At 52.9% G+C, this 24456-nt stretch overlaps 9 protein-coding genes across 10 annotated transcripts; 5 read left to right on the top strand and 4 right to left on the bottom strand.

Moving 5' to 3' along the window:
- Positions 1 to 1397: 1397 nt before the first annotated feature.
- Positions 1398 to 3099, top strand: PV07_07462 (uncharacterized protein; the record flags this gene model as incomplete). Its single annotated transcript, XM_016394551.1, has 5 exons — positions 1398 to 1430; positions 1491 to 2064; positions 2118 to 2366; positions 2424 to 2567; positions 2624 to 3099. The coding sequence occupies 5 exons, from the start codon at positions 1398 to 1400 to the stop codon at positions 3097 to 3099; spliced, it is 1476 nt and encodes a 491-aa protein (XP_016247970.1).
- Positions 3100 to 3689: 590 nt separating this feature from the next.
- PV07_07461 (uncharacterized protein) lies at positions 3690 to 4813 on the top strand. The gene has a single exon (XM_016394550.1). The coding sequence runs from the start codon at positions 3741 to 3743 to the stop codon at positions 4638 to 4640; it is 900 nt and encodes a 299-aa protein (XP_016247969.1). The 5' UTR covers positions 3690 to 3740; the 3' UTR covers positions 4641 to 4813.
- On the bottom strand, positions 4784 to 7927 carry PV07_07460 (uncharacterized protein; the record flags this gene model as incomplete). Its single annotated transcript, XM_016394549.1, has 5 exons — positions 4784 to 5431; positions 5491 to 5875; positions 5938 to 7044; positions 7114 to 7628; positions 7661 to 7927. The coding sequence occupies 5 exons, from the start codon at positions 7925 to 7927 to the stop codon at positions 4784 to 4786; spliced, it is 2922 nt and encodes a 973-aa protein (XP_016247968.1).
- Positions 7928 to 8503: 576 nt separating this feature from the next.
- On the top strand, positions 8504 to 11552 carry PV07_07459 (uncharacterized protein; the record flags this gene model as incomplete). Its single annotated transcript, XM_016394548.1, has 3 exons — positions 8504 to 8783; positions 8861 to 9737; positions 9797 to 11552. The coding sequence occupies 3 exons, from the start codon at positions 8504 to 8506 to the stop codon at positions 11550 to 11552; spliced, it is 2913 nt and encodes a 970-aa protein (XP_016247967.1).
- A 1840-nt stretch (positions 11553 to 13392) lies between these two features.
- PV07_07458 (uncharacterized protein) lies at positions 13393 to 16155 on the bottom strand (the record flags this gene model as incomplete). Its single annotated transcript, XM_016394547.1, has 2 exons — positions 13393 to 15880; positions 15929 to 16155. 2 exons carry the CDS (start codon positions 16153 to 16155, stop codon positions 13393 to 13395), a joined length of 2715 nt encoding a protein of 904 aa, XP_016247966.1.
- A 694-nt stretch (positions 16156 to 16849) lies between these two features.
- On the bottom strand, positions 16850 to 18079 carry PV07_07457 (uncharacterized protein; the record flags this gene model as incomplete). Its single annotated transcript, XM_016394546.1, has 2 exons — positions 16850 to 18031; positions 18059 to 18079. 2 exons carry the CDS (start codon positions 18077 to 18079, stop codon positions 16850 to 16852), a joined length of 1203 nt encoding a protein of 400 aa, XP_016247965.1.
- A 293-nt stretch (positions 18080 to 18372) lies between these two features.
- Positions 18373 to 19974, bottom strand: PV07_07456 (uncharacterized protein; the record flags this gene model as incomplete). Its single annotated transcript, XM_016394545.1, has 1 exon — positions 18373 to 19974. The coding sequence occupies one exon, from the start codon at positions 19972 to 19974 to the stop codon at positions 18373 to 18375; it is 1602 nt and encodes a 533-aa protein (XP_016247964.1).
- Positions 19975 to 20146: 172 nt separating this feature from the next.
- On the top strand, positions 20147 to 22619 carry PV07_07455. Of its 2 annotated transcripts, XM_016394544.1 has the most exons (7): positions 20147 to 20554; positions 20699 to 20783; positions 21007 to 21228; positions 21282 to 21360; positions 21413 to 21442; positions 21494 to 22378; positions 22428 to 22619. In XM_016394544.1, the coding sequence occupies exons 2-7, from the start codon at positions 20773 to 20775 to the stop codon at positions 22497 to 22499; spliced, it is 1299 nt and encodes a 432-aa protein (XP_016247963.1). In that variant the 5' UTR covers positions 20147 to 20554; positions 20699 to 20772; the 3' UTR covers positions 22500 to 22619. The 2 variants fall into 2 exon arrangements, with proteins under 2 accessions (XP_016247963.1, XP_016247962.1); XM_016394543.1 differs by having other exon boundaries at positions 20147 to 20783.
- Positions 22620 to 22898: 279 nt separating this feature from the next.
- Positions 22899 to 24350, top strand: PV07_07454 (uncharacterized protein; the record flags this gene model as incomplete). Its single annotated transcript, XM_016394542.1, has 1 exon — positions 22899 to 24350. The coding sequence occupies one exon, from the start codon at positions 22899 to 22901 to the stop codon at positions 24348 to 24350; it is 1452 nt and encodes a 483-aa protein (XP_016247961.1).
- Positions 24351 to 24456: the final 106 nt, after the last annotated feature.

The raw sequence follows: 24456 nt of genomic DNA, 5'->3' as shown, positions 1-24456 counted from the left end.
GGATTGAACATATCAAGATTGAGATCCCGTTGAAAGAGTCTGCTCCACGTGTGCCGTCGCCTTGGGGGGACAAGATCTTCTATTACGCCCAGGTTGATGAGATCAGGAGGTTGGCAAAAGGGAAGAAGTGGGGATGGTGCGAACTTCGCCCAGATGCGATTGTACGTCTATGCCATGCCAACTTCAACGGAAATCCGCAACCGCTAACAAGGGCGAGCAGGTCGGATTTGTGCCGCAGAACAATGCCATGAGCATCGTCCAAGGTCTCGGTCTGTACTTCAGCTTTTACAAGTGGCTTCATGGCCCTAGCCCGCCACCGGTGAGGTTCCCGGGCAACGAAGGCGCCTGGGCCGCCAAACGAACCGACACTTCGTCCACAATCCTCGCACGCTTCCACATCTACTCCTCGCTGCACCCCGCAAAGGTGAACGGGAAGTCATTCAACGTGGCGGACAGACCGGAGCCAATTCAATGGAAAGTGCTCTGGCCCGTCATCTGCCAATACTTTGGAGTCGACACTCTGGACGGGCCCGATCCCAGCGGGAAAGCGCAGTCGATCGGGGCGTTCATGGAGGGCAACAAGGATAAATGGACCCAGTGGGTAAGGGAGACCAAGGTCCGCCCGGGGACCATGGAGGGGACAAGTTGGCCGTTCATCAACTACCTGACACAGGAGTGGACGTTTGACCACCCCTTTGACCTGACTGAGATGTATGCCACGGGGTTCCCCGACGTTCTAGACACGCCGACGCAGTGGCTGCGTGGGTTCGACAGGATGAAGGCCGCGAATCTCATTCCGAAGTAGTGGGCACTCGAATGGACCATTTCCAGCCGTCTCTGTGGACATAGTGAGACCTGATCTTGCGGGGTGAGGTCTGCCAATTAGCTTTGTTCGAAAATGAAAGACCGGTAGCTAATGGAATCTCCTTTCCGTTTCCTTTTGGAACATTTTCTTGCTTTACGCGAAAACAGAGTTGAAGAACAGAGTTTTCGTTTCGTTTCGTTTCGTTTCTTTGGTGATTCTTGTTTGGCTCTGGTCTGGAACCAAGGATGGATCTCATCCGCTTACCAACAGAGCATGTCGTTGCGGGGGAGGCTCTTACAAGCAACCGGTAAGTTCTTTCAGGTTTCGGCAAGAACGGCACGTTACAAAAGCTCCAACAGACCGGAAACATGGTTCCGTGGGCTCTGTTATCCTTCAATGTCTAGTGGAACTTGTGTATGGTGACCTTATATCAGTTACGATACATATGTAGCCTTGGATCGAACGGCTGAATCCTTGAAGGAAGCACCGCCTGCTTGACCAGCATTGATAGATGCTACGCGCGTCCTGCTCAGACCATCCGCACACAGAACCGCATTCGAACTGTGTTATCAACGAACTAAAATTGTCCAAGATGAGAGAATCTCGTTCCTGGTTGAATGTTGCCGTAAGAACCCCCTTAGGCAGTGAAACCTTTGCTCGCGGAGTTGTCTGACATTGAACTCAGATCGTCCTTTTCGTCTGTCTCGGCTCGATCTCATATGGCTACTCTGCTTCGATCATTGCGACCACGCTCGGCCAACCACAGTTTCTTGCATATATGGACCTGCTGCCGTCCAATCCACAGGCAAACGCATTGATCGGCGCCACCAACGGCCTCTTCCAGACGGGAGGCTTGTTCGGGGCCCTGGCAATCGGTCCCTTCGCGGACAAGTTCTCTCGACGAGGTAGCATCGCAATTGCTTCCAGCACACTTGTGTTTGGCGGCGCACTTCAAGCCGCCAGCCAGAATGTCGGCATGTATCTGGCCTTCCGCTTCATCACGGGTTTCGGTGTCGGTTTAATCGTGGGATCTGTCCCCTTGTACCAGAGTGAAGTGTCACCGCCGCACTCCAGGGGCTTGCTCGTTGGACTCCACGGGGTCTTGCTGGCCCTCGGTTACTCTTTGGCAGGATGGGTCGGATATGCCTGCTACACGATGAAGGGCAACATGCAATGGCGGCTACCCCTCGGCCTTCAATGTGTACCTCCAGGGTTGCTGCTCCTGGGGATATATACACTGCCAGAATCTCCGAGATGGCGTGAGTAGCGGCGGTCTTTTATGGTCCAGAAAGCAAGGCTGACGGTGTCGTAGTTGTGCAACACGGCAAGCTCGAGCAGGCGCGCTCAGTGCTTCACAGGATTCATCATGACGCTGCAGACCCCGAGGGTGCCTTTGCAGAGAAAGAGTTCTACGACATCAAAGCGCAGTGCGAACTCGAAAACACGACTGGTGCGGGGACCTGGAAGAGTCTCTTCACTGGGAAGCATAACCTCAAGCGCCTTGCGTTGGGCTTCGGGACAATGTTTGGCCAACAGTGCACAGGCACGATCGTGATCAACAGTAAGTCCGCCACCATAACCCCAAGCCTCAAGGCCAAATGTTGATATATGTCTGTAGACTATGGTGTCACTCTGTACTCCAATGTGGGTTTCTCTGGACGGCAAGCGCTTGCCTTGACAGCTGGTTGGGTCACAGTGGCCATACCGTGCAACATGATAACGTCGCTTTTCATCGATCGACTTGGCCGTGTAAGGTTCCTCCGTAAGTATCAGCATCCTTCATCCTTTTTATGGGTATAACCTCTGACTTGCTGACAGTGATCGGGTTCATCGGTGTGGTGTGCGTCTTGATAGGCGAGTGTGTCACCCTGTCCGTCCTTGAGCATCGCACGAGCTTCTCATTGAGCTGCCTGGCCATCTTCTTCCTCTTCGGGCACATCTTTTTCTGCGCGACGTGCAACGACGCCACGACGTACATCTACTCCTCCGAGATCTTCCCAACCCATTTGCGTGCCAAGGGCCTTTCGGTCAGTTTGGCGGGATTGTTCCTGGCCTCGTTGACCTACACGCAGGCGGCTTCCAGCGCTTTCGCCGCCATCGGTTGGAGATACTATCTGTTGTTCCTGTGTCTCTCGGCCATAATGGTCGTCATCATATACTTCTTCTTCCCGGAAACAAAGGGCCTGAGTCTGGAGGAAATGTCGAGGGTCTTTGGTGACCCTGTTGCCGTGGACGAGAGTGGCGGTGCCGAGGCGGCAGCTGAGATTAAGGAGTCGGTCGAGATGAAAGCGTAAGATATAGATAGTTTGTGCGGCAAGGTCTATAGTTTAGTAAATGTGAGAGGTCACATACCATCCCCCAAAGGAGAGAAAGAAAAAGGCGACCCTGTGGCTCTACGTCGCACGGGTCCAATGACGACGCTAAAGCCTTATGATATTTGGTTTTTAAAGGTAATGCTGAGCATCCACCTCGTTACAAGAATTGCCCATTACTATGTCCAGTCTACCTATTTCTATCTACCAGCGTCCCTAAACGCCCTGGCTATGCCTCCTACATCTGTGGCGCACCCGCAGCAGTTTCTTGGTTTCCGATTGTGTCGCTGGTAAAGGTTTTATCACACCCAGGCGATTATTGCCTGGCAGAGTGCCAGAACCGGGGAGTTCTTTCTATGCCGAGAGAGAGGCTGAGAGGCGTCGCATGGGTCACACCCAATGAGCGACATCGTCTGCAGCCCTCTGTCGTTTCATGGGGGGCGCAGTCCAGCCTCAGCCTCACTTGTCGCCGTTAGCCCCTCCATCGCAGCTGATCCAGCAGAATCGGACGGAGCAGCTGTGGTGATAAAGATCGCAAAAGACCCTCGTTCATCGCTGGAAAGGATCCAGTCCATAATTTGGCGATCATTGAGTTCGCTTGGATCGGATTGTTGGCAGCAACAATGACGACCCAGGTCAAGTCGTACTTCCTGGCGCCCAACTGGGACTATCAGAAAGACGGCCCGCTGGCCCTGGGCAACATCATCGCCGACCCCAGCGACCCGGTCTTCTCGAAGAAGTCTGCGTTCCCTTTCAACGTCTACGCCCCGCCAGTGCAGCTGCCTCAACTCGCCTTCCCCCTGCCGACCATCTACAAGAACCCGCCGGAACAATGGGCCCACGTGGAGTCGGAAATGCAGGGTGGACGGCTCAAGATCCTCGGCCAGTTCCTGGCGTCGTGCGGACTCAACGTGGAGGGTGGGGTTTCGCACACCACGCAGCAGGACTACCACTACGGCATGGAAAGCATCCAGACGTCGTACTTTGTCCCGGACGACGACTACGTGCGGAATCGGCTCCGGGAGCCACCGATCCAGCTGTGGCTCAAAGGCCGGAGCATGTTCCAGAGCAAGTCCCTCTATATGATCACGGGCGTCAAGATCGCGCGCGGGCTGGTCCTCTACCGCAAACGGACCAGCCAGATTGAGGGGGCAGGCGAGATCTCGTTCGACGCCACCCCGCTCGGGGTTCCAGTCCAGGTCGGCCTGGACGGCGGGTACCAGGCCCAAAGTAGCAGCGCGACAACGTCCTCCTCCTCGACCGACGTTGTCTTCACGTACCAGCTGCGGAAGATCGCCATCGACCACGCGGGGACCGTGGCCAACGAGCCGTACAACAAGGGGGCGTTCATGCTCGTCGGACCCGGCGCGAGCGGGGGGCAGCAGGTCCTGGCGTTCAAGCTGGGCGATCACGATGTCACTGCCGAGGACATCGACCGACATGGTGACTGCGCGGCTACGCTGGCCGTTGAGCAGGACATCATCGACGGCGAGTTATGCAACGTTTTGTATGCGAAATTGTGACCCTGATCCGGTCCCAGAGTGAAAATCTGGTTGGGGGTGATCAACTACATAGCCACCGGAAAGCTCTGTTATACAAGATTGGGGTGGTGCCAGTCGTCTATCAAAGTAGTGATTGATTCTTATCCTGCGCCACAAAGTATGCCTTATGTATCTTCCCTTGGTATCTTGAACTGTTCTTGGAACTGCCTCCATCTTGTGTTCGCCTGTTCGGACATCAGTAACCACGGCTTGATGAAGCAGAGGCCCTGGGACTTGTCCTTTTTCGACGCCATGAATCTCAACGCCATGCGCATCCCGGTAGCGTTTGGACTGCGCCGGATGCGCTCGTACGCCGCCATCTTGTCAGCTTCACCCAGGCTTCCCGGCAGCCTGGCCCAGATATACTCCAGAAACAGGGCGACGACGCCCGCCGCAATCGGCGTGGACACCGAAGTCCCACTGGCCCGTCTCTCGCCGCTGGGCTCCAGGTGCTCGGGCCAGGCGGAGAGGACATACTCACCCACCACGTTGAAGTAGGCCGAATAGACCTTGTCGTCCGGCTTGTCTGGATTGAAATCCGACGACCTTCCGTCTCCGTTCGCCGACCGAACGGAGATGACTTCGACGCTGGCCGCCGGGTAGCTGTCCCCTTCGCTCTTGATTTTGCCGCCGTTGGACGCCGCCGCCAGCATGATCACCCCTCTGGCATTGGCCGTGTCGATCGCCTCTGCAATGTCGCCGATCCGGTCGTCGAACCCGAAGGACATGCTGATGATGTCGACCCTCCAATCCTCGGCCGCGTATTTGATCGCCTGTCCACTTTAGCAACTCCGACCACCCCCAGAATGATAAGCAGAGTGGAAAGACAAACCTGGCCGACAGCAACCGGATCCGGCTCGAAAAACAGTCCGTTCGTGACTTGTGCCACGTACAGGTGCGCAAAGGGAGTCACTTTCAATATCAACCCGGCTGCGTGTGTTCCGTGCCCGTGCTCATCTTTCATGGACTCCACGTCTTCTCCTTCTACCTTGTCGTCCGCCCACGAGCGCAATCCTTTGATGCGGCCCGATGAACCGCTGAGCTGGGGATTTGTGGCCATGATGGCTCGTGTCCGAGGATGGAGTCTGGCATCGATGCCAGTGTCCAGGATGGCAATCTTGATCGGCTGGTCGTTTCGTCCGGTCACGCCCAGTCGTTTGAAGTGGGAGAGCGTCTTACGCTGGAGGTTTTCAAACCAGTCATCAGCGCCAGCCCATCTGCTCAAGTAGTCAATAAACAACCCTTCCCCCGCGAGATTCTACTCTGCTGTATAACTTACTTGGATGCGTCATCCGGCAATAAGCTGCGTTCACAGTCCAGAAATCGACCACGTTGGCACAGAATGGATATGTAATTGTCATCCGCAATGTGAGCAGTGCTTTCAGCCGGAGATTTATTTCTCTCGATGGAGCCTCTAAAACTCATAGGCTGACTCTGAAGGGTCTGTATACCTTCAGGTGTGATGCAAACTTGATAAGAGGCCAAAAGAAGTTGGTTCAGAGGGCCGGATATCTTGTCTTTGATCCATTGCCGAATTTCGGTTATGTTACTGCCGACAGCCTTGCAGTCATAGCAAGCCCATATTGCCTGATAATAGGGAACAAACGTTCTCGAGAGTAAACCTGATTTAAGCACGCGCTTCAAAACCGAGATGGAAAGGTTCCGGTGAAATGCCATCGCAGCAGCTTGATGGCCTGGCTCCATGAGCTCTATCAGCTCTTGGATTGGCTTGCCTAACTCGAGTTCGACAAGAAGGATGCCCAGGTCCACAAGGATAGGGCAGGGATGCTGGACTTCGTAATAGTCCCCGCAATCGGTCTGTTCGTCAAGATCTGATTTCAGGTGAAGTTGTAGGACGCTATCGGTGGGGGAGTGCTCCCGCTCCGACAGAGCCAGACACAGTCTCTCCTTAACCCACTGCCGCCGCACCCACGGCGAGGCACAAAGGTGCAAGACGGCTTTCGCCAGGATATTTGCTAACATCAGTCGCTCCTTGACATTTTGTCTCAGATCCAAGAACGCATTGTTGCCTGTGTCGTTCAGGATCGTGGAAAGCGGGATCAGTCGGTCCACGCCATAATTGGCCAACCCCTTCAGCTTACCACGTAGATGTACCTCTTTGCGCTGCTTTCTTGCCAGCAAGTAAATCAAATGAGCATTTTGGTTGCATTCAAGCGTGAGCCGGCACAGTGTACCAATTGGTTGGACTGGAATATTCCGACAGTTGGCATCGTCTGCCTCATAAGCAGAAGAAAGGACAGATTGAATGCTTCGTTGCTCAGACCTTCCTAGTCCGCCCAAAGGAGCATGTACGTCTGTCGTAAACTGATCCGCGTACTCAGGAGGGTTTGTCACAGTCTCGTTCCAATGGACTTGGGCTGCGCGTCTAAGTCAATGGCGTCAACTGAAAGTGAACACGGGGCGGGGTTGGCTAGATCCCATATACTTCTCTAACCTGATTTTGGCACGTTTCCACGAGTCAACGCTGTTGTGAGAGAACAGTAAGTCCATGTAGAAAGCAGGGTGGACGTTGATATCGCTCTCGATATAGAAAGACGTCAGTCGTAGCAAGGCACCGTGCCGTCTCCAACAAGAGCAAGGCCAGCGGACGGCCATGGCTTTATGAAGGGCTTCGACTTCATGAGCCAGATCGGGGCTGTCGTCGTCTGTCATTGGATTGCCTAGGGGGCCTTCCATCGGGTTTCCGGGGGTCTGATTACCCTCCTGCCATGACGTTTCTGTGGGCAGTCGGCCTTGCTGAATGACAATGCCAGTGAGAGTCGCGAGGCATTTATCAAGATTATGCAGCAGTTTGGCCCGATTGTCTTTCATTCCGGTGCTTGACAATCGACGCAGGCCAGACAGATCATTGGATGTGGTTGTGGACGCAGCCTTGAGCGTCTGGAGCTTTCGAAAAGGATGTGCTGCACTCTTGTCGCCTCTCGTCTGCATAAATATACTCTTAGGGGCCTGGATCTGTTGTGCTGAGGGTCGTAGCTTACCCTCGCTATCCGCTCCAGGCGCAGTAGCACCTTCTGTACCGCGAGTGACAATCCACCACCGGCGAGTTGCCCCAAGACCGAATCATGATGCTCTCTCAGCCCGGAGAGGATTTCATGGATTGCAACGAGGTCAGCCGTGACATTCTGGTAAAAGGTTCGTAAGCTGGGTTTCTCTTGGTACAGTGAGCTGTGCACCCGTGCTGCAGCGACGAACTTCGGGAGGATGGCAACCGATAGGTCTATCTCGACTCGGAGAGAGGTGGGCATCTTGCGATTACATTAATGCTAGACGTCGCCTTAATAGAATCAGATCATAGACGTCAGTGCGCAATATTGCAAGTGACTCGTCAATAGGAGGTTGTCCTTCCTGCTTGGTGAGGCTGAGGGCGCAAGGTAGAAGTAGGCCGACCGAGTAAAACACATACTCACGTGGCACAAAGCCCGTCGGAGGGGTAGAGTAGAGAGGGGTTACAGGACTAACGCAATATATGCTAGGGCCAGCCAGCTGGGCTTGCAAGGGCAACATATCTCAGCACTTGTTGGTCGTCATCCTCGAATTCAAAATGGTCCAAGATGAAAATATAAAGGGGTAATGACAGACAGGCATGCCAGATGCAAGGTATATCTACTCATGAATGGACTCCGCATACGACAAATCGCTGGGCCCTGCACCTCTTTGGACTGCTACCATTATCACGCAGCCTACGACCTCTAGTCAGCCTCTTTTGTGAGGAGATTCGCCTGATGAGTCGTCTCTAGGTTCCTCGATAGCCCCAAAAGCTCCCCTACTCAGCGCATAATCTGGTCAAGAGACTCTCTTGTCATTCATCAATTCAGCTCGTCATGGCCGCAGCGGAGGGCGAGGCTCTGGTATCGAATAAGGCTACCATATTCGAAGCTTCCAAAGAGTGTGAAGTGCTTTTCGAAGAATGTCTTCAACTCCCCGATATGTTTGAAAATACTTGGGTACTGAACCAATCAGCAAGTTTCAGATTATGGGTGGAATCCATTGGGGCCTTTGCGCGGTGGTCTGCATCTGCTGATGCCCGGCTACAAGGAAATGAAAACATGAAAGCAGCCGTAATGGGCCTATTAGACGCGCTGCAGTTGAACCTTCGTCAGAGTGCGCAAACCTCCGGCTCCTTGTTTGTCCCATTCCTCACGCAGTAGAAGCTCATGCTAACTGCTCTCGGTGATCAGCGATCAAGGCGTACAAGGATCCGGCACTCGCACAATCTATATTAGATCAACAGGCGCAGCATAACGCCAATCACTTGGAGAAAGTGCTGTCTTCTGGGGAGCTCAGCGATGACGATGAAACGGAGGCGGAAGGAGGCATCTCTCCCCAACCAAGCGGCCGAGACGAAGACGACAATATCGATTCAAACCATTCCGATGCGAGTTCCACGACAGGATCTCAGTTCCGGCCCGACCACGAAGTTGAGAACATATTGATTCGACTTCACCAACTGCTTCTGACTATCCGCAGTTCTCGCAGATTCGACTGGCGTGAGCGAGCGAGCAGATTTATCTACCCAGGCTCGGAGGACTTCAGAAAGCATATGGAGTGGTATATCAACGAACGATTCCGACGCGAGTATCCAGAAGTGGCGGAATTCATCTGCACCCGCCTTTTGCTTGCAAACGTCAAGCGACGCAACCAGTTCGAATACGCGAGAGAGCATGCGTTGAGACTCGCCGAAGACAAGACGCGATCTACCTCTGGCCGACATGTCGCAAGCACGGCACCCGAAGGCGAAAAAGGTGACGACATACATATGGAGGTGCCTTCCCACAAAGATGAATCCTCGCCACAACCAACTGCGCCATCTGAAGTACCTTCAAGGTCTGTTCCGAGTACGCGCGCGACGGACTACGATGATGCCGTGCTTGAAAGATCCGAGGTTGGAACAACTTCGATTTCAAGCGGGAGGACATTCAAGGATGGACAGGTCACTTGGCCGCCGCCGCCAAAGCCACCCCACATCAACCCTGCGTTACCGTTCTTCCCCTGCCCGTACTGTCGCCGTCCGCTGCCCGTGGAATATAGCACAGGCCGAGACTCCCGGAAGTGGAGGTTAGCCCACTGTCGTGTAGGGTTGATCTGTTTACAGATGAAGCTAACGGTATGCCCAGGCAACACGTGAAGAATGACATTCAGCCGTATGTCTGTCTATTTGAAGAGTGCTCCACGCCTCTCAACCTCTATTCCAGAAGTGCGGATTGGGCCAACCACATGCGTAACGCTCACGGCGAGATGCGATATACCTGTTTCGCTCCAAAACATGAACAAGAATACGTTTGCTTCCGCACGCCAGAAAACTATAAAACACACTTAGTGCAAGATCACGCGAAGACATATGACGAAAGCGAGTTCCAAGACCTCCTCGCCCGCAGCATGCGTCGAATCCCACTTGACCCGGTCTTCTATCAATGTCCTATCTGTCCAGGACCAGAAAAGCATTCAGTTTTAGACAAGAGGAAGCAAACACAAAGCGTTTTCTCACTGCCATACTCGCCATCTAAGCGTACAAAAGTGGACGAGACGTTGACTTCGCAAATGTCAGCAGTGATAATACCCAACAAAACGGCAATCGATGAGGACGTTGAGGACGGCGAAGATGAAAACGGAGATGGCGGCCACGGGGACGGGCATTCAGAAGAGGCACACCTTCTACGCCATATCATGGCACATCTCCAGTATATTGCGTTGATGACGCTTCCATGGGCTGAAGATCAAGGATCGGCGCGATCTTCATCAGTGTCAGTGGGCCAGTCGCTGGGTCATTCAAACGACAATGTAGTTCCCGAAGATCATGAAGGTCCGGTGGATGTTGAAGCTGAAGAGCATCCCGACGACCCGACGTACTATGGGGAATCTGCTGCAACCTCAGAATGGTCGTTCATTACAGGCTACAATGCTCCCCAGGATATTTGGCAACCAAACATCCAAGGTTTCCACCGGGGAGACTATTCAATAGCTTGGATTTGCTCCCGGTCGCTCGATCTCCGCGTTGCCACTGCCGCACTGGATACAAGGCACGACAATTTCGCCAGACATCGATCCGATCCGAAAAGCTATGTGCTCGGTACAGTTGGTCGTTGGAACGTTGTGCTTGCCCACCATGATCTGGAAACATCTCGGGGTCCTTTGATTGTGGACCTGTGCTCTGGCTTTCCCAACATCGGCCTCTTCTTGTCCACTGGGGTTTCCGCGGCTAGTCCGTGGCGTGACACTTCCCTCGGAGATGTGATCGTGGCAACATTAAGCCCAGAACTCTCCCAAAAACCCTTTGAATTTCTCGACAGGGATTTTCTGGACAACGGGCCATCTATGATCCGGGTTTTGCCAGCCGTACACTCTCTAGAACAAGTCGACTTACGGAGCGCCTTGTCTAGTTTTGAACAGGAGGAATCCACATTAGCAAGTTTTGCTATCTATCCTGGACGGGAGCGAGACATTGTTTTTCGAGCTGGGTACATGCATGTAGGCAACCATCTAAACTGTGACTTTTGCGACCCGAACCAGCAGATACTTTTACCAAAACTTCAGGAACACTCGCCAAAAATTCACGTTGGGGAAATTAGATTCGCGACACGGTCAATGATAGACATCAGTGCGGAAAGCTCTGTGTCCCGTTCTTGGACATCTTTCGTGGCCATAGATGGAAGTGCACACGACCTCTACACCACCCGTGAGGCACAGCCGTTATTGGTCGTTCGTGGGGTGAGCGACTATGCTGACTCTCACAAACCTGAGTTCTGGAAGAATCATGCTTCCACAGTTGCTGGTGCATATGCCAAGGCCCTTCTACTCGAATCGATCAATATCGAAAAGGATACGCCTGCGTCGAAGATGGCCACCTTGAAATTAGGTTCGGGCAGGCCTTAAGCCCATTCTCCCCCTTTGCGGCCAAGGAGTCGTTTGGAATTCACCACAGCCATCCTTTGTGTGTAGCACTCTGAATTTTTAGCAGTAAAATTAATGTTCGATGAACATTTTGGACCTTGCGGCAGTGTACCAGGAGATGTCAATGAATACACAACCGGCACCATCGAAGGACACAATGTTGTGCTTGTGCAAATTCCGGGCCTGGACATTCTTCGACGGATCTTTTCGGCAAACTCCTTACGAAGGAGTTATCCAAACATCAGATTGGCGTTTGCAGGTAGGTTTCTGCGGCGCCGCACCCATCGTAAACGAGCGTGAAGTATATCTGGGGGACATTTTCATCTGTGGAGTCACAGAAACGGGCGATTCCGGCGGAAGTTCTGCTACCCCTATCTGGCGCCATCGATAGACTTATACCATTGGCGAAGAACCGCCGGTAGAGATCCGTTCAATCCTGTCAAGACTAAAGACAAGTTATCACAGAAGAAGGCTGGAGGTTAGAATGAATGACTATCTTCGGCAATTTCAAGGCAAGAGTGACTGGTTCGTACACCCTGGCACCATTCTCGACACGCTATATGAGCCGTCCTACTCGCACCAGCACCACCCAGCTGCGACGACTCCCTCTTGCGCGACGTGCGGCTTGTATCCTAACCGGATATGCGCCGCCGCCCTGGATGCGACCTGTGAGGAGTTGGGCTGTGAAGATACAGCGCTTGTGGACCGTGCTCGGGAAAGGAACCCTAAGAACAACGAGGGCCCCGGTGACGGCCACATCGTACATGTTCATCAGGGAGAAATGGCTACTTCGAATCCCGTCGTGCGCTGCGGGATAGGCTTGTTGAAGAACACGGGATATCTGTCTTCAACATAGGGGGACCTGATTTATCGCAGCTCGTCCCTGGAACCCCAAGTTTCAGAGATATGCCGGAGCCACAGCTGCAGCTTGCCTGAAAGCGTTCCTCGCCGAAGTGCCGCCATATCAATGAATCAGTCAGTTGAGGGAAATTCAGTCCAACAGAAATTTGTTGCAAGGCCCGAGAAGGAAAGGGAAAAGGAAGTGAATTCAGAGTTTGCTGGCTACCTCATCAAGCAAGGCTTCAACTTTATCGGGACGGGATGGTGTCATCCATCCACCTCAACTCCCACCCTTCTTCCCTTCCTCCCTCTCTTCTACATGGTCTGCTCTACTCCACCATACCATACCATTACCCGAGCCCCTCGAAACCAATACACAAATCATGTCCTCTCCCGCCCCGTCCCTCCTGCACGACCGGTTCCACGCCTTCCTGCACTCCCGCGTGTACCCCAAGACACTCTGCCCTTCTGAGGTCGCCCGCTCCCTGGCCCCCTCCGACCTCCGTGCGCTGGGGGTCAGCCACTGGCGCGACCTCATGCCTCGCCTGCGCGAGATGGCGTTCGCGGCCAGGGACAGGGACGAGGTGGATGTTCTGCAGCGTGGGGAGCCGGTGGCGGCCGAGAGGCGGATGGAGGACGTGGCAGGGCCGATCAGAGTCAGGTTACGGAAGCGGTGAGCAGAGCCAGAGTCAGAGCGCGAGCGACAGTGGAACGCAGAAAACAGATGATGATTCAGAGATCCCCCTTTCTGTGTACTCCGTCTCTCTTGGATATTTTGATTTTGTTCTCCGACCCGCTGCGGGCACGACGCCAATGTACACTTCCATCCTACTATCCCCCACCGCCAATTTTTGTGCTGATCGGGCCCGATTACTACCCTGATACGTTATACAATCCGACCTCCTCCAGAGATTGAATCCAAACACAGCGGCTCAAAACGCCTGCAAAAACACCCATATCTTTCTATGTGTCGTCGTCTATGCTAATACGCACCATATGCTTTCTGGGGCCGTAATGCCGTCCTGGGCATCCTCGACGGCCCTATGTCAATCCGGCTCAGCTCAAGAGCCAGGGAGTTCTCAGCATCATACGACGGGCCACCGCCGTAACCGGGATTCTCCGGCATTGACCTCTCAACTGGCGGATTTGCCGGTGACGGCGAATATTCCAGTTGGTACTGAGGTCCGGGCGGTGGTCCATATCCGCCACGCGGATTGTAACTGCTCGCAGGCGGAACTTGATATTCTGACATTGGAGATCGCTGAGGTGATCCGCTTCCAGGTGAAGAGTGGATCGTATATCGTTGGTTTGAGGGACTAGGTCGCTCGGTTGTGGCGCTGTTCCTTGCAGCTGGACCTGCTTGAGCGTTTGGGTACGGTTGGGTCGGGAGAGGTCGGTTTGGCATTGGTTTCTTCAGCCTGTTTCGGCCACTCGGTGCTTCAACTTGAGGTGAAACTGGAGCCGTGGCTGGAGGGGTTGACGCCTGGTACGGCGAAGACACCGGAGCGCTAGGAGAGACCTGATAAGGCGACGCCGCAATCGAGTGCGGTCGAACGGAGGCTGGAGACGATCCTGCACGACTGTGCGTTCGTGCTTCTTCTCTTGTCCGGATCCTAATGACATGCTCTGGTTTCCGTTGTTTCCTTTCCGGTTCCGGCGCCCACGTATCAGAAGGAAGATGGTCCGAGGGATCAATTACTCGGCCGTCATTCCCGATAATAGGACCTTGATCTCGAAGTTTGTCAACCTCCTTCTGTCGAGCCACCTCTAACGCATCTTCTGGGGAGTTGAATGCACCGTCAACCGGTGTTGAACTGGGGCCGGGGTTCAACACATCGTATGAGCCAGGTCCATATGGAACACTAGACATCTGGTTGCGGTCATCGCTCGTTGCGAATGTTGGGGTAATTGATTTCCTAGGAATAATGTGATTAGAATTGGGAGTGATTGGACGAGGTCGGACAACGACCGGAGCAGATCTTCGGACGTGTCTTTCGTCGTGTAATTCAAAATTGTCGAACGTCTGCGCCCGTCGTAGAGGTTCATTGCCTGTAGAACGCCTGAAATTCTCTAGAAGGTTTTCTCCATCACGTTGTTCAGCGAAATTACGATCGCAGATCTGATCAGGTGCGTTTTCAGTGCATGTGGGTTGAAGCTGGTGTATATCACCATTGTAGGATTTTCGCCTATCAGATGGGAACATGGGATATCGGTCATGGTCAACTGGTGGTGGTGGGCTTGGTTCATAAGATTGCGGCGTTGGAATCTGGCGTTGTATATCTTGGGAGGGAGGAGTTGCCTGAAATGGATCATAATCACGCTCGAGCCTCTGAAGAGGACTCCTGCCTTCGACGGTATTGGCCTTCACCGGAGTACGTGGCGAAGGTTCTCCATATGAGTTTCGGTAATTCGAGGAAGGTGCGGGCACCCTTGTCATCGTACCTCGGTGAGCAGGAGGAGGCGGTGGTGACCCATCTTCATCGAACCGTGGATCGGCGTAGGGCGGAGTCGCTCCAGGCATATCATTTGGACTTATGGATTGCCGGAGTGGACTATCCCTGTAGGCGGCGTACTTAATCGGAGATGTGCTGCCCCTGCCGTTCCAGTGTTGGTTTTGCGCGGTCGCTGGTGGCGTGCCCTGAGGCGTCATTCGAGGGGGAGAGGAATGATAAAGAGGCTGGTCTGGCATATCGTATGGTGAATGTGGCACCGATGAGGAATGATGATCCGGTGGCGGTGGACCTGACATAGGCTGTGGTAGTTGGGTTTGTGGTAGAAGTCCTGGTTGCTGGTAGGAATCCATCACATATGGGTCTTGCTCCCCGTACCCGGCGATTGGATCGTGGTAATTATCGTAATATCTGCCAGAGGATTGATCTTGGTGATAAGGTGGGCCAGAATTTTGAGGCGGTTCGTAAGAGTCGGGGCCGAATCGAGGGTTGAGATCATATCCAACATCGTCCGGAGTCTCGGGAACAAACCTTTGTTTTGGTGGACGTGGTGGAGGGTTGCTATTCGTATATCCCTGGCCTGGAAATGTATCCGTCAACTCTTCCCTAGGCCATCCCGAAGTTTGAGTGGGAGGAACACCTGAGTGTCCACCAGGACCTGGTGGAAGTGGCCTCCTCTTGATATCACGAGGGCCCAGTTGACGAGGGCCAGAGGGTATGCTCGCGGCGTCACTGGCCATAGAATGAGATTTGTCTCTTTGTTTTTGCTTCTCTGCTAGAGGCTCCGGCTTCGGTCTTGTATCGTAATATGTCAGCTCGATCCGGATGTCTCCAGCATATTTTCCCTTGAAGTTCAATTGACGCCACTGATCACTCTGTCCACCGCCTGGAATGATGACTTCTGTTAGATCAATCCAAGCTTCGCCAATGAGGTCGGTCTTCTTGTCATCATTGAAAACCGAGCATTTCAATTTGTAATAATCGGGGGACTCGTGGACAGTGAATCGCAGTTCTTGGTCCCTGGTGCACGTTAGCAATATGCCTGCGTTTTCCCTCAGTTCTCCTCACCATCTAGGTGTCTGCCCGCCTCTTTTATCTGTCTCCGTCTTCTTGGCTTCTTTTCCCAGCCGCATAGCACAATAAGGATCTTGCTTGCCCATGGTCTTCCGATTCGGAAGGTTTTTGGCCCTGTCAACCACGGCCACGAGGGTGCCAATCTCGGGGCCGTCGAGGGTCATGTCTGCAAAAATCCCAGCAGCATGGGCAGCATTGAGGGCTCGTGATTTGGAGGCCATGTTGAAAAGATAGAGGAGGGAATAGCTACCGGCCTGCGGTGTCGATGCTGAGGTATTGAGGTTGTTGTGAAGGCTGCAACATGCGCGGCAGAAATAGTGGTCCTGATCTGTCAAGGCCACATGGTGTCAGTTGCCGGGTTGAGGAAGACGTTGTAGATTCCAACGGAACTATTGAATGGCTCCCGAGGGAGATATGTCGAGCGAAGCTCTCGAAATGGAGTGAACGAAGGACAGGATTGAGTTTGCGCTGACGAAGGGAGCATTGAGAGTCCGAAGTATGCAGTCCAGGCGCCAGCCACAGTATTTACGCATGCAATTTTGCAGAAGGCTGGGAAGTTCCGAGCCGAAAGCTTTGTTGACATCAGGCGACAAAATGGTTCATGATACTGATCGAGACAGTCGACTTCCTGTCTACGCTCGAGAATGAAGAATTACCTCCCCTTCGAGAGGCTGCACACTGATCAAACGATGGCTGAAGGCGTGCTGTCAGTTCAGCTTCACCATCGTACCACAGAGAGCAGCGGTGTCAGCCAATTAGATTCATTCCCATTGTTTTGGAGGTGACGTCGATCTTGGGACTGCCAAGCCTTGGAGCTCAGCCGCGCCATTCCATCTACGGCTAGCTCAACCTGTGTCTTTTGTTGATCTGTTTGGCCTCTTGTTCTCGATTGAGATGATATTGACATGGCGCCTCTTAGAGCTCGACTCTTTCGGTAGTCTCAATCTTTTCTGGATACCTGAAGCCATGTTGCCGTCTCACCTCATCCATCACCTCCATAATCAACACACTCTCGTCCAGGCTTTCATACTTGCCCTCCTTACGTCCCTCCACAATGGCTCTCCCGGCTTCATCCGCCTCCCAAAACATTCCGTGGCCCTCGCCTTCTGCGTTCATTGTCTTTCCAAAGCCGTTGAACCATCCGCTCCCTTTACCAGGACCAGGTTGTGGCCATTCCTTGTCCTCCGTGGTGCCGTCCATGAGTATAAGCCTTGTCTTCGTTGGTCGGTATGCGGGTGGCCAGACCTGCATTTCTCCCTTTGTGCCTTGAATTCGGATCGCTGGCCCAGACGTGCCTTTTTCATCGGTGTTATTTGACGTACGCATTCCCGTGGTGGCAACAGCATGCATGTCTCCTCCTTGCTCCGGGTCGCGAGGGAACGTGAGAAGCATGGTGGTCGTCTCGTCAACGCCTGTTGGTGGATACTTGACCATGCTAGAAACAACCTTTGGTGGTTGGCGAGATGCCGGCGCTTGCGTGGTGTACAAAGTCTGAAAGACCCACGTAAGGCTGTAAATTCCCAGGTCCAGAAGAGCGCCACCTGCCAGTTCTGGATTGACCATCCTATGCTTGCCGTCGGACCAGACCTTCTCCGGATGGGAAGGGCGAGAGTTGTCCGCAAAGACCCTCACTACATGACCCAATCTTCCAGAGCTTATTTCCTCACGTACATAAACAGAGAGGGGGAAATATCGTGTCCATACTGCCTCCATCAGGAAAAGATTTTTCTCTCGCGCCTTATGGACGAGTATCTTAGCCTGGGCAGCGTTGACGGTGAAGGCCTTTTCGCAGAGGACATTCTTGCCGGCTTCGAGGCAAAGCAATGCGTTCTGGTAGTGGTGGGAATGAGGTGTAGCGATGTAGACAATGTCGATGTCCGGGTGTTGCACCAGCTCCGCATACGAACCATACGCCTTAGCGGTGGAAGGTGCCTTGACCTCGTTCAGAAACTCTTGTGCGCGGGAGGCGCTAGAACTACTGGCTGCAGCAACGACAGTGTGTCTGATATCGTGTACGCCGCGAGTTGCAGGATCAACCAGAAGGTCTTTCGTGAAGGTTATGGCAATGCCCCCAGTCGCTGAGCCACCATTAGCTGGCTGCACTTCGAATCAGAATGCGGGCACCACTTGCCCAATATGCCCCATCGTATCGTCTTGGGCGCCATGTTTTCAATTTAGGAGTTACTTTTCTCGCCAACTGGTAGAGGAATGGCACAAGTGCAAGAATTTTCGCGCGAGTCGATATGCCCAAAAGCCCCGCGTATCGGATGATGCAATTGACAGCCACCGCATTTTCGGCGCAATTTTGAACCGAGAGCGACGATCACGTAGTTTTCGAAGCCCGCGTGCGAGGGTTCGTGCCATGGTCCAGATTCCACGATGTAATGTTGGCTCCTGTCGGTGCCTGCAGGAAGGATGAATAGCAGATAGATGTCCGCTCAGCCAATTTGCTGTGAAGTCAAAAGCTCCAGCATTCCCCTTGTTATTCCCGCTTGCTCTGCTCGATCTGTCTCTTCGTGGACTCGCTCTCGCAACTTCTTCAGGTGCTTTGCAAGGTCCTCGCTTTCCGACAGGTGCTTTGAATACAGATCCATGATGTTCATCGCAACTTCCACGCACAGTGAAACAAATGCTGTGTTGGAGATGTTCCTCCATATCCAGTGCATGATGGGCTGCAGGTCTGATTCGGTGCGGTCTTCGAGAGCAGCACGCAGAGCCGATCGGTAGCGGAGAGTGTTGAGCAAGGTGACGATCGTCAGTCTGTCTGCGCCATGCAGGGCGATATCCAATGCTTCGCGATATCTGCCTTTGTGCAGTTCCTTCTCCCACAAAGCCAGCTTCTTTTGTTTCGGTCGCACGTTTCCTTCCACGATGATATCTGCATCTTCGCCAGCGTAGTCGCGTCCTCTGAGCCGCTTTTCGAGTCCTCTCGGGCGTTTTTTGGCTTGCTTCTTGTCGTACTCCTCGATCGTCCCTGCAATGAGTGCTTCCATTTGTTTCTGTCGTTCGCGCTCTTTCACTTTTTGCTCCCCAGAAAGTCGTGTTCTAATGCTGAGTTGGCCGGTGGACATTCCCACTACAACATGTTTGTCTTCTGGGGGATTTCCAGCGGCAATAACAGATAAGGAAAGGATGCCAGCCGGGTATTTGGACCCGGCAACGACATTCCATCCCGTAGTTTCAAAGACCTTGAGATGCCCATCGAGCCCACCACTGACTACCCTTGATCCATTGGATGCCAGGCACAACGATGTAACGGTCTTTTGGTGATTCTTGATCATCTGCAACGGCCTCCCCGCCACAATATCCAGGACTGCAATCTGGTTCTCGGCCGATGCCAGAATAGTTGTCCCTGACGGCATGCATAAGACATCTTCTACGGCAGCAATATGTTTGAACGTCATGACCGCCGCATTTGGCGTACGAGGGTCCCAGAGCTTGATGGTCTGATCATAACTGCCCGAGACAAACAAGTTACTTGACTGTCCTGGTAGAAAAGCACCGGTCCGCACGTAATCCTGGTGGCCGCGGAACGTCTCGACACTGCTCTCGCTCGGAAGATCCCATAGTCGGACGGTTCTGTCATCTCCGCAGCTCATCAACGCGGTGGTCTCCTTGGGACTCCATCTTACTGTATGTACCGGTTGTTTCTGCTCTTTCCACGTCTTTAGAATAGCTCTTGACTTGACATCGAAGACCTGGATTGCACCAGTCTCGTCACTTGCCGCAAGGACTCGTCCATCATATCGGGCTTCACCGCTGTAGGCAATGTCGTCGAATCGTGTGATAGTCTTGAGGATTTTTCGGGTCTTAATTGAGTAAAGTTGCACCCGCGCACCAGTCGTCACAGCAAAATAGTCGGAAGAGTTTTGGGTCGCATTGAGTGACTGCGGTTGGGAAATATGAGTTACGGCGTGCTTTGTGGGAGAGGAAATGTTCAAAGGAGATTTGAACGACCGCCAATACGACTGCTCCGGCGTCAGGGAAGAGGGTCGAGCAGGCAACTTGACCTGAGCAATTGGCTGGACATCGGCAGCCATTGTGCTCGTTGCAGCCCGAGAGGATTATTTGATCTGGTCAGCGTCGGTATCGTGTCAAATTCTCGTGGTGTTGTCTGCGCTGTGAATTTTTCTCCAAGTCGCCGACAAATCTAATCTTATCTCCGAGTAGAAGTTTCTTTCGTTCGAAACTCCACCACCCGCTCGATGCCTCCACGCCTGTTTGCCTTTCTCCGCGACCTCATCTGATTTGGACCACATATTTCCCTACATCGCTGAAAACGATCATGGACGAGAAAGCCACCATGCTGGAGTCGAGGACTCAACCTTCCAGGCCTCACGTTGTAGACTGGCCTTTGATGCCACAGCGACTCGTTCTCGGATACCCAGGATATTGAAACAATCGACTGCTTCTTTCTGTTTGGAGATGAAAGTTAACAAAACAATTGAGGAACATGCTGTGAGGCGGGGCTACAAGTTTCGCTTGTTCTTCCTCTTCCGAGCCCCATGAAGATTTGAACAGAGTGGTTGGGAGACACAAGATGAAGATTTGGGTATTTGTGTAGGACAAAATGTCGAGGACAAACAAACGAAGATGGCGAGATGCTCATTATACATCCTGGTCTGTCCATATCCAACGCAAACAACTCGCGTTCTCCATGTTGCTCTCTATCATCACTGTTCGAAATTCCTTTCTTTGATCAGCTCGACAGTGCGCCCCTCTATCGCTCCCTCCAACGACTTACTCTGTCCCGTTGCATCCTAGGTCTATGAAGTTCCCCATACGCCTTCCGCAAACTTGGATATCCCACTGACCAGGAAGAGCCACTGCCCATCACGATGCTGTTGCAGTAAGTCTCTGAGCACTTTCCCTTCAAGCTTGTCAACACGCTCCTGCTGTCTGGTGGTGACCTTTATGTGTCAGCCTGCGTGGCCTCATCTTCTTGCTCTTCGTTCCTCTCTCCCACTACAATCCCCCAGTTCTCTTCCTTTGTCTCTCTATTCAGCATTTTATCCCACTCGCTTCATTTTCTTATATTGGCAGCCCACCTCTGACAACTTACTGCTCGACAGCTGTATCCTCATCTTGCACCTCTTCCTTGTCGCCACCATGGCACTCTCCAATGTCACCCGGGTCCCCGTCCGCCGCAATGCCGATTACAAGGCCAACGGTACCAAGTCACTTGTCTGGCTCTACAACAAGTACAACATTACCCCGGCCAGACCGGGTCGGTATCATCGTGACGAGAAAAATCGCCTCATGAAACGTCAAGATGATGGTTCCTCGACTGAAGTGTAAGCCACGCCCTCTCTCTACCATGTTCGTTTGTCTGATCTAGTGGGGAAAGCACTGCACAAGATCAGCAGAATGACGTCTATTATACCTGCCCGGTCACCATTGGCACACCTGGCCAGCAACTTGAGGTGGTAAGTCAACAGACGAATCACTTGGGGAAGTGCTGTATTGACAACTCCAAAGACCTTCGACTCTGGCTCTGCCGACTTCTGGGTATGTCTGCTTTCTTGTAACTTATGCCTTCATTGAACTAACCCTCCCCAGGTTTGGTCCAGCCATCTCCCTGACAGTACCAAGAAGAGTGGAACCGCATCGGGCGCTGCCATCTATGATCCCAGCAAATCTTCCACCCAGAAGCCAATGGCTGGAAGCACCTGGCAGATCCGGTATGGAGATGGCTCTTCGGCATCAGGAACAGTGGTTACAGACACCGTCAAGGTTGGAGACATTGCAATTCAAGGCCAGGCCGTCGAGATAGCCAGCCGTATATCCGTCTCACTCACTACCCAGACTGCTTCCCAGGGCATCTTAGGCCTGGCCTTCGGCAACATCAACACCGTCAGCCCCGAACCAGTCAAGACACCTCTTGACAACATGATCGCCCAGGAGGATATCCCCAACGACCAGGAGGTCTTTACGTGCTACATGGGTTCCTACAAAGACGTCAAAGATCCGGACCACGGGGAATCCTTCTTCACCTTCGGAAGTATTGACAGCGACGTGGTCCATGCGACTGGTGGAGAGATATCCTATACGCCAGTTGATGACAGGAACGGATTTTGGGAATTCGCTTCAGAATCCGTTACCATCAACGGAAAGAAAATCCCGTTGCCAGGAAACACCGCCATTGCTGACACTGGCACAACCCTGATGATCATCGATGATGATCTCGTCGAGCAGATTTACTCTGGGATCCCAGGCGCCAAGTACGATGAATCTCAGCAAGGCTGGCTGATCCCTTCCACTACCCCTTCGGACAAGATTCCTAATGTCGCTTTCGCGGTTGGTGATGCGGAGATTGTTATTGAGCCAGAGCACATTGCATTCGCGCCACTTGAGAACACCGGGATGGTCTTCGGCGGCATTCAAGGTCGAGGGAAACTCCCATACAACATCTACGGTGATACCTTTTTGAAATGTGTTTACGCGGTAAGTGGCATTCTCTGGGGATTGGGCATTGATCCCTAACGAAACATAGGTCTTCGATGCTGGGAAGAAGCAATTCGGTGTTGTCCAGAGGGTTAATCCTACTCAAAGGATTGCTTTTTAGGTTTCCCACTCAGCACAGTAAACCTTTCGAATGCAATTGCAATGGTAGATGCAGCGGTGCGCGTCTGGGAGGGTGGCATACCTACACGATATCAGTATTCCCGTTGTCCTTGAGACACGTTCAGATAGAATCGTATTAATAGACATTCCAACCTGGTCGTTCGCTCTGCCACTGCTTACCTGTGGCTTCAAGATCAGCAGAGTCCAATGTGTAGGGCAAACTGCGTAGATGTCAAGGAGGATAAGAAAGCGGACAAGTCTCCTGGAGGAAAGGGTGGCTGGCTGCTGGCGTTCCTTCCTGCAATTGCCTGACGTGGTGGATTTCAAAAAGGATTCCAGCTATTGCGAGAGCTGTCTCCCCGTTCTCCCTCTCTTTGTGCAGCCTAGATGAAATTTCACAATGAGGAAACTGGCTGTCTCCGTGGGACAAACCCTTCTCCTGATGACCCTCTTCGCTCTCCTGATTTTCCAGGAACTACACAAGCAGCCTCTGATCGACAAGCTGCACGACAGTCTCCGGTTCGCCACCAACGGACTCAATCGAACACGTACTGCATTCAGTACCTTGGGTGAACCAGTTCAACCATCGACCTCGTCCTTCAGCTCTAAGCTTCCATCCGCCACCGCGACTTTGATCCAAGCCGAAGCTCAACATCCTGGAGAAGGCGATCGACCAACTGCTGCACCTCTTACTACACCCATTGAGGTACAAGCACCCCAGGTGCTCCAGGTTGATTGCAAAGACAGAGTAACAGATCGCGACTCATTCAACAAGGCAAGAGACTACGTCCACTCAATCATGAACGGCAGTGATGGGGATGTGCCACAGTTGGAGTGCCCTCCATTGAACCCGAGCAGATACCTCAGTCTCCACGATCCCACTGCTTCCGCCCAAAAACGGCAGTTTTTCTTCGCAATGAACCTCCATCAGTCAGCCCACATCATTCCACAGCTTCTTGGAGCCATCATTGAGGTCGTTCGGTTCCTCGGTCCCAAAGCTTGTGTCATCTCTGTGGTCGAGGGCAGATCAACGGACGGGACGTTCGAAATCTTGAAGAGCCTGGCAAAAGAGATGGAACACCTTGGAGTGTCGTACTTCTTGTCTTGCAATGAGCTGCAGCCCGGGGGAGAAGGCATGGAACGTATCTCTACCCTTGCTGAACTGCGAAACAGAGCTCTCTGGCCTTTGACGCAACATGCACAATCGTATGACCCATCAACCACGATTATCTTCCTGAACGACATTGCACCATGTGCCGAAGACATCTTGGAACTGATTTATCAGCGAGCGTTACTGAAAGCCGACATGACTTGTGGGATGGACTGGTACAACTTGGATGATGGCGGCACATTTTACGACTCGTGGATCGGAAGACAGATGAACGGCGAGACCTTCTTCGAGGTACCCCAGAGTACGTCGTGGGATTTCTCCAAGAACCTCTTTTGGAACCATGAATCAAGCAAGTCACGATATTCGCTGGGGCAGCCCCTGCAGGTCTTCTCTTGTTGGAATGGGGCCGTGGCTCTCACTGCCAAACCTTTCTTGGAGGCGAAGATCCGGTTCAGGACTGAGGTAGATGAGGAGTGTCACCTTGGAGAGCCGGTTCACTTGGCCAAGGATCTGTGGAAGCTCGGTCATGGCAAAATCGCTGTTATCCCGAGCGTCAACGTTGGGTATTCGGTGGACGACTCGAGAAGAGCCAAAGAAGCGCATGGTTCGGTGACATCTGTGGCATACAAGGAATCTGTTGAGTTGAGCAAGATTAATTGGCAACAAAAACCACCAGGTCAGATCAAATGCTTGGGGACTTGGGACCGTCCATCGTGGGAACCTTTCGAGCTCCGAGAATGAGCGAACATCTGAACAAATAGTGAAGATTGCAGTTTTGACCAGTGGAGGTGGTGGGCGAAAGTTGATATGGTAGAGGGATGGCCAGAAATGTGGCAAAAGAGAAAAG

The sequence above is a fragment of the Cladophialophora immunda genome (genome assembly GCF_000835495.1).
Source record: "Cladophialophora immunda strain CBS 83496 unplaced genomic scaffold supercont1.4, whole genome shotgun sequence".
Lineage (NCBI taxonomy): Eukaryota > Fungi > Ascomycota > Eurotiomycetes > Chaetothyriales > Herpotrichiellaceae > Cladophialophora > Cladophialophora immunda.
The sequence above is the reverse complement of the archived record's forward strand: the minus strand, read 5'-3'. Positions and strand labels throughout refer to the sequence as shown.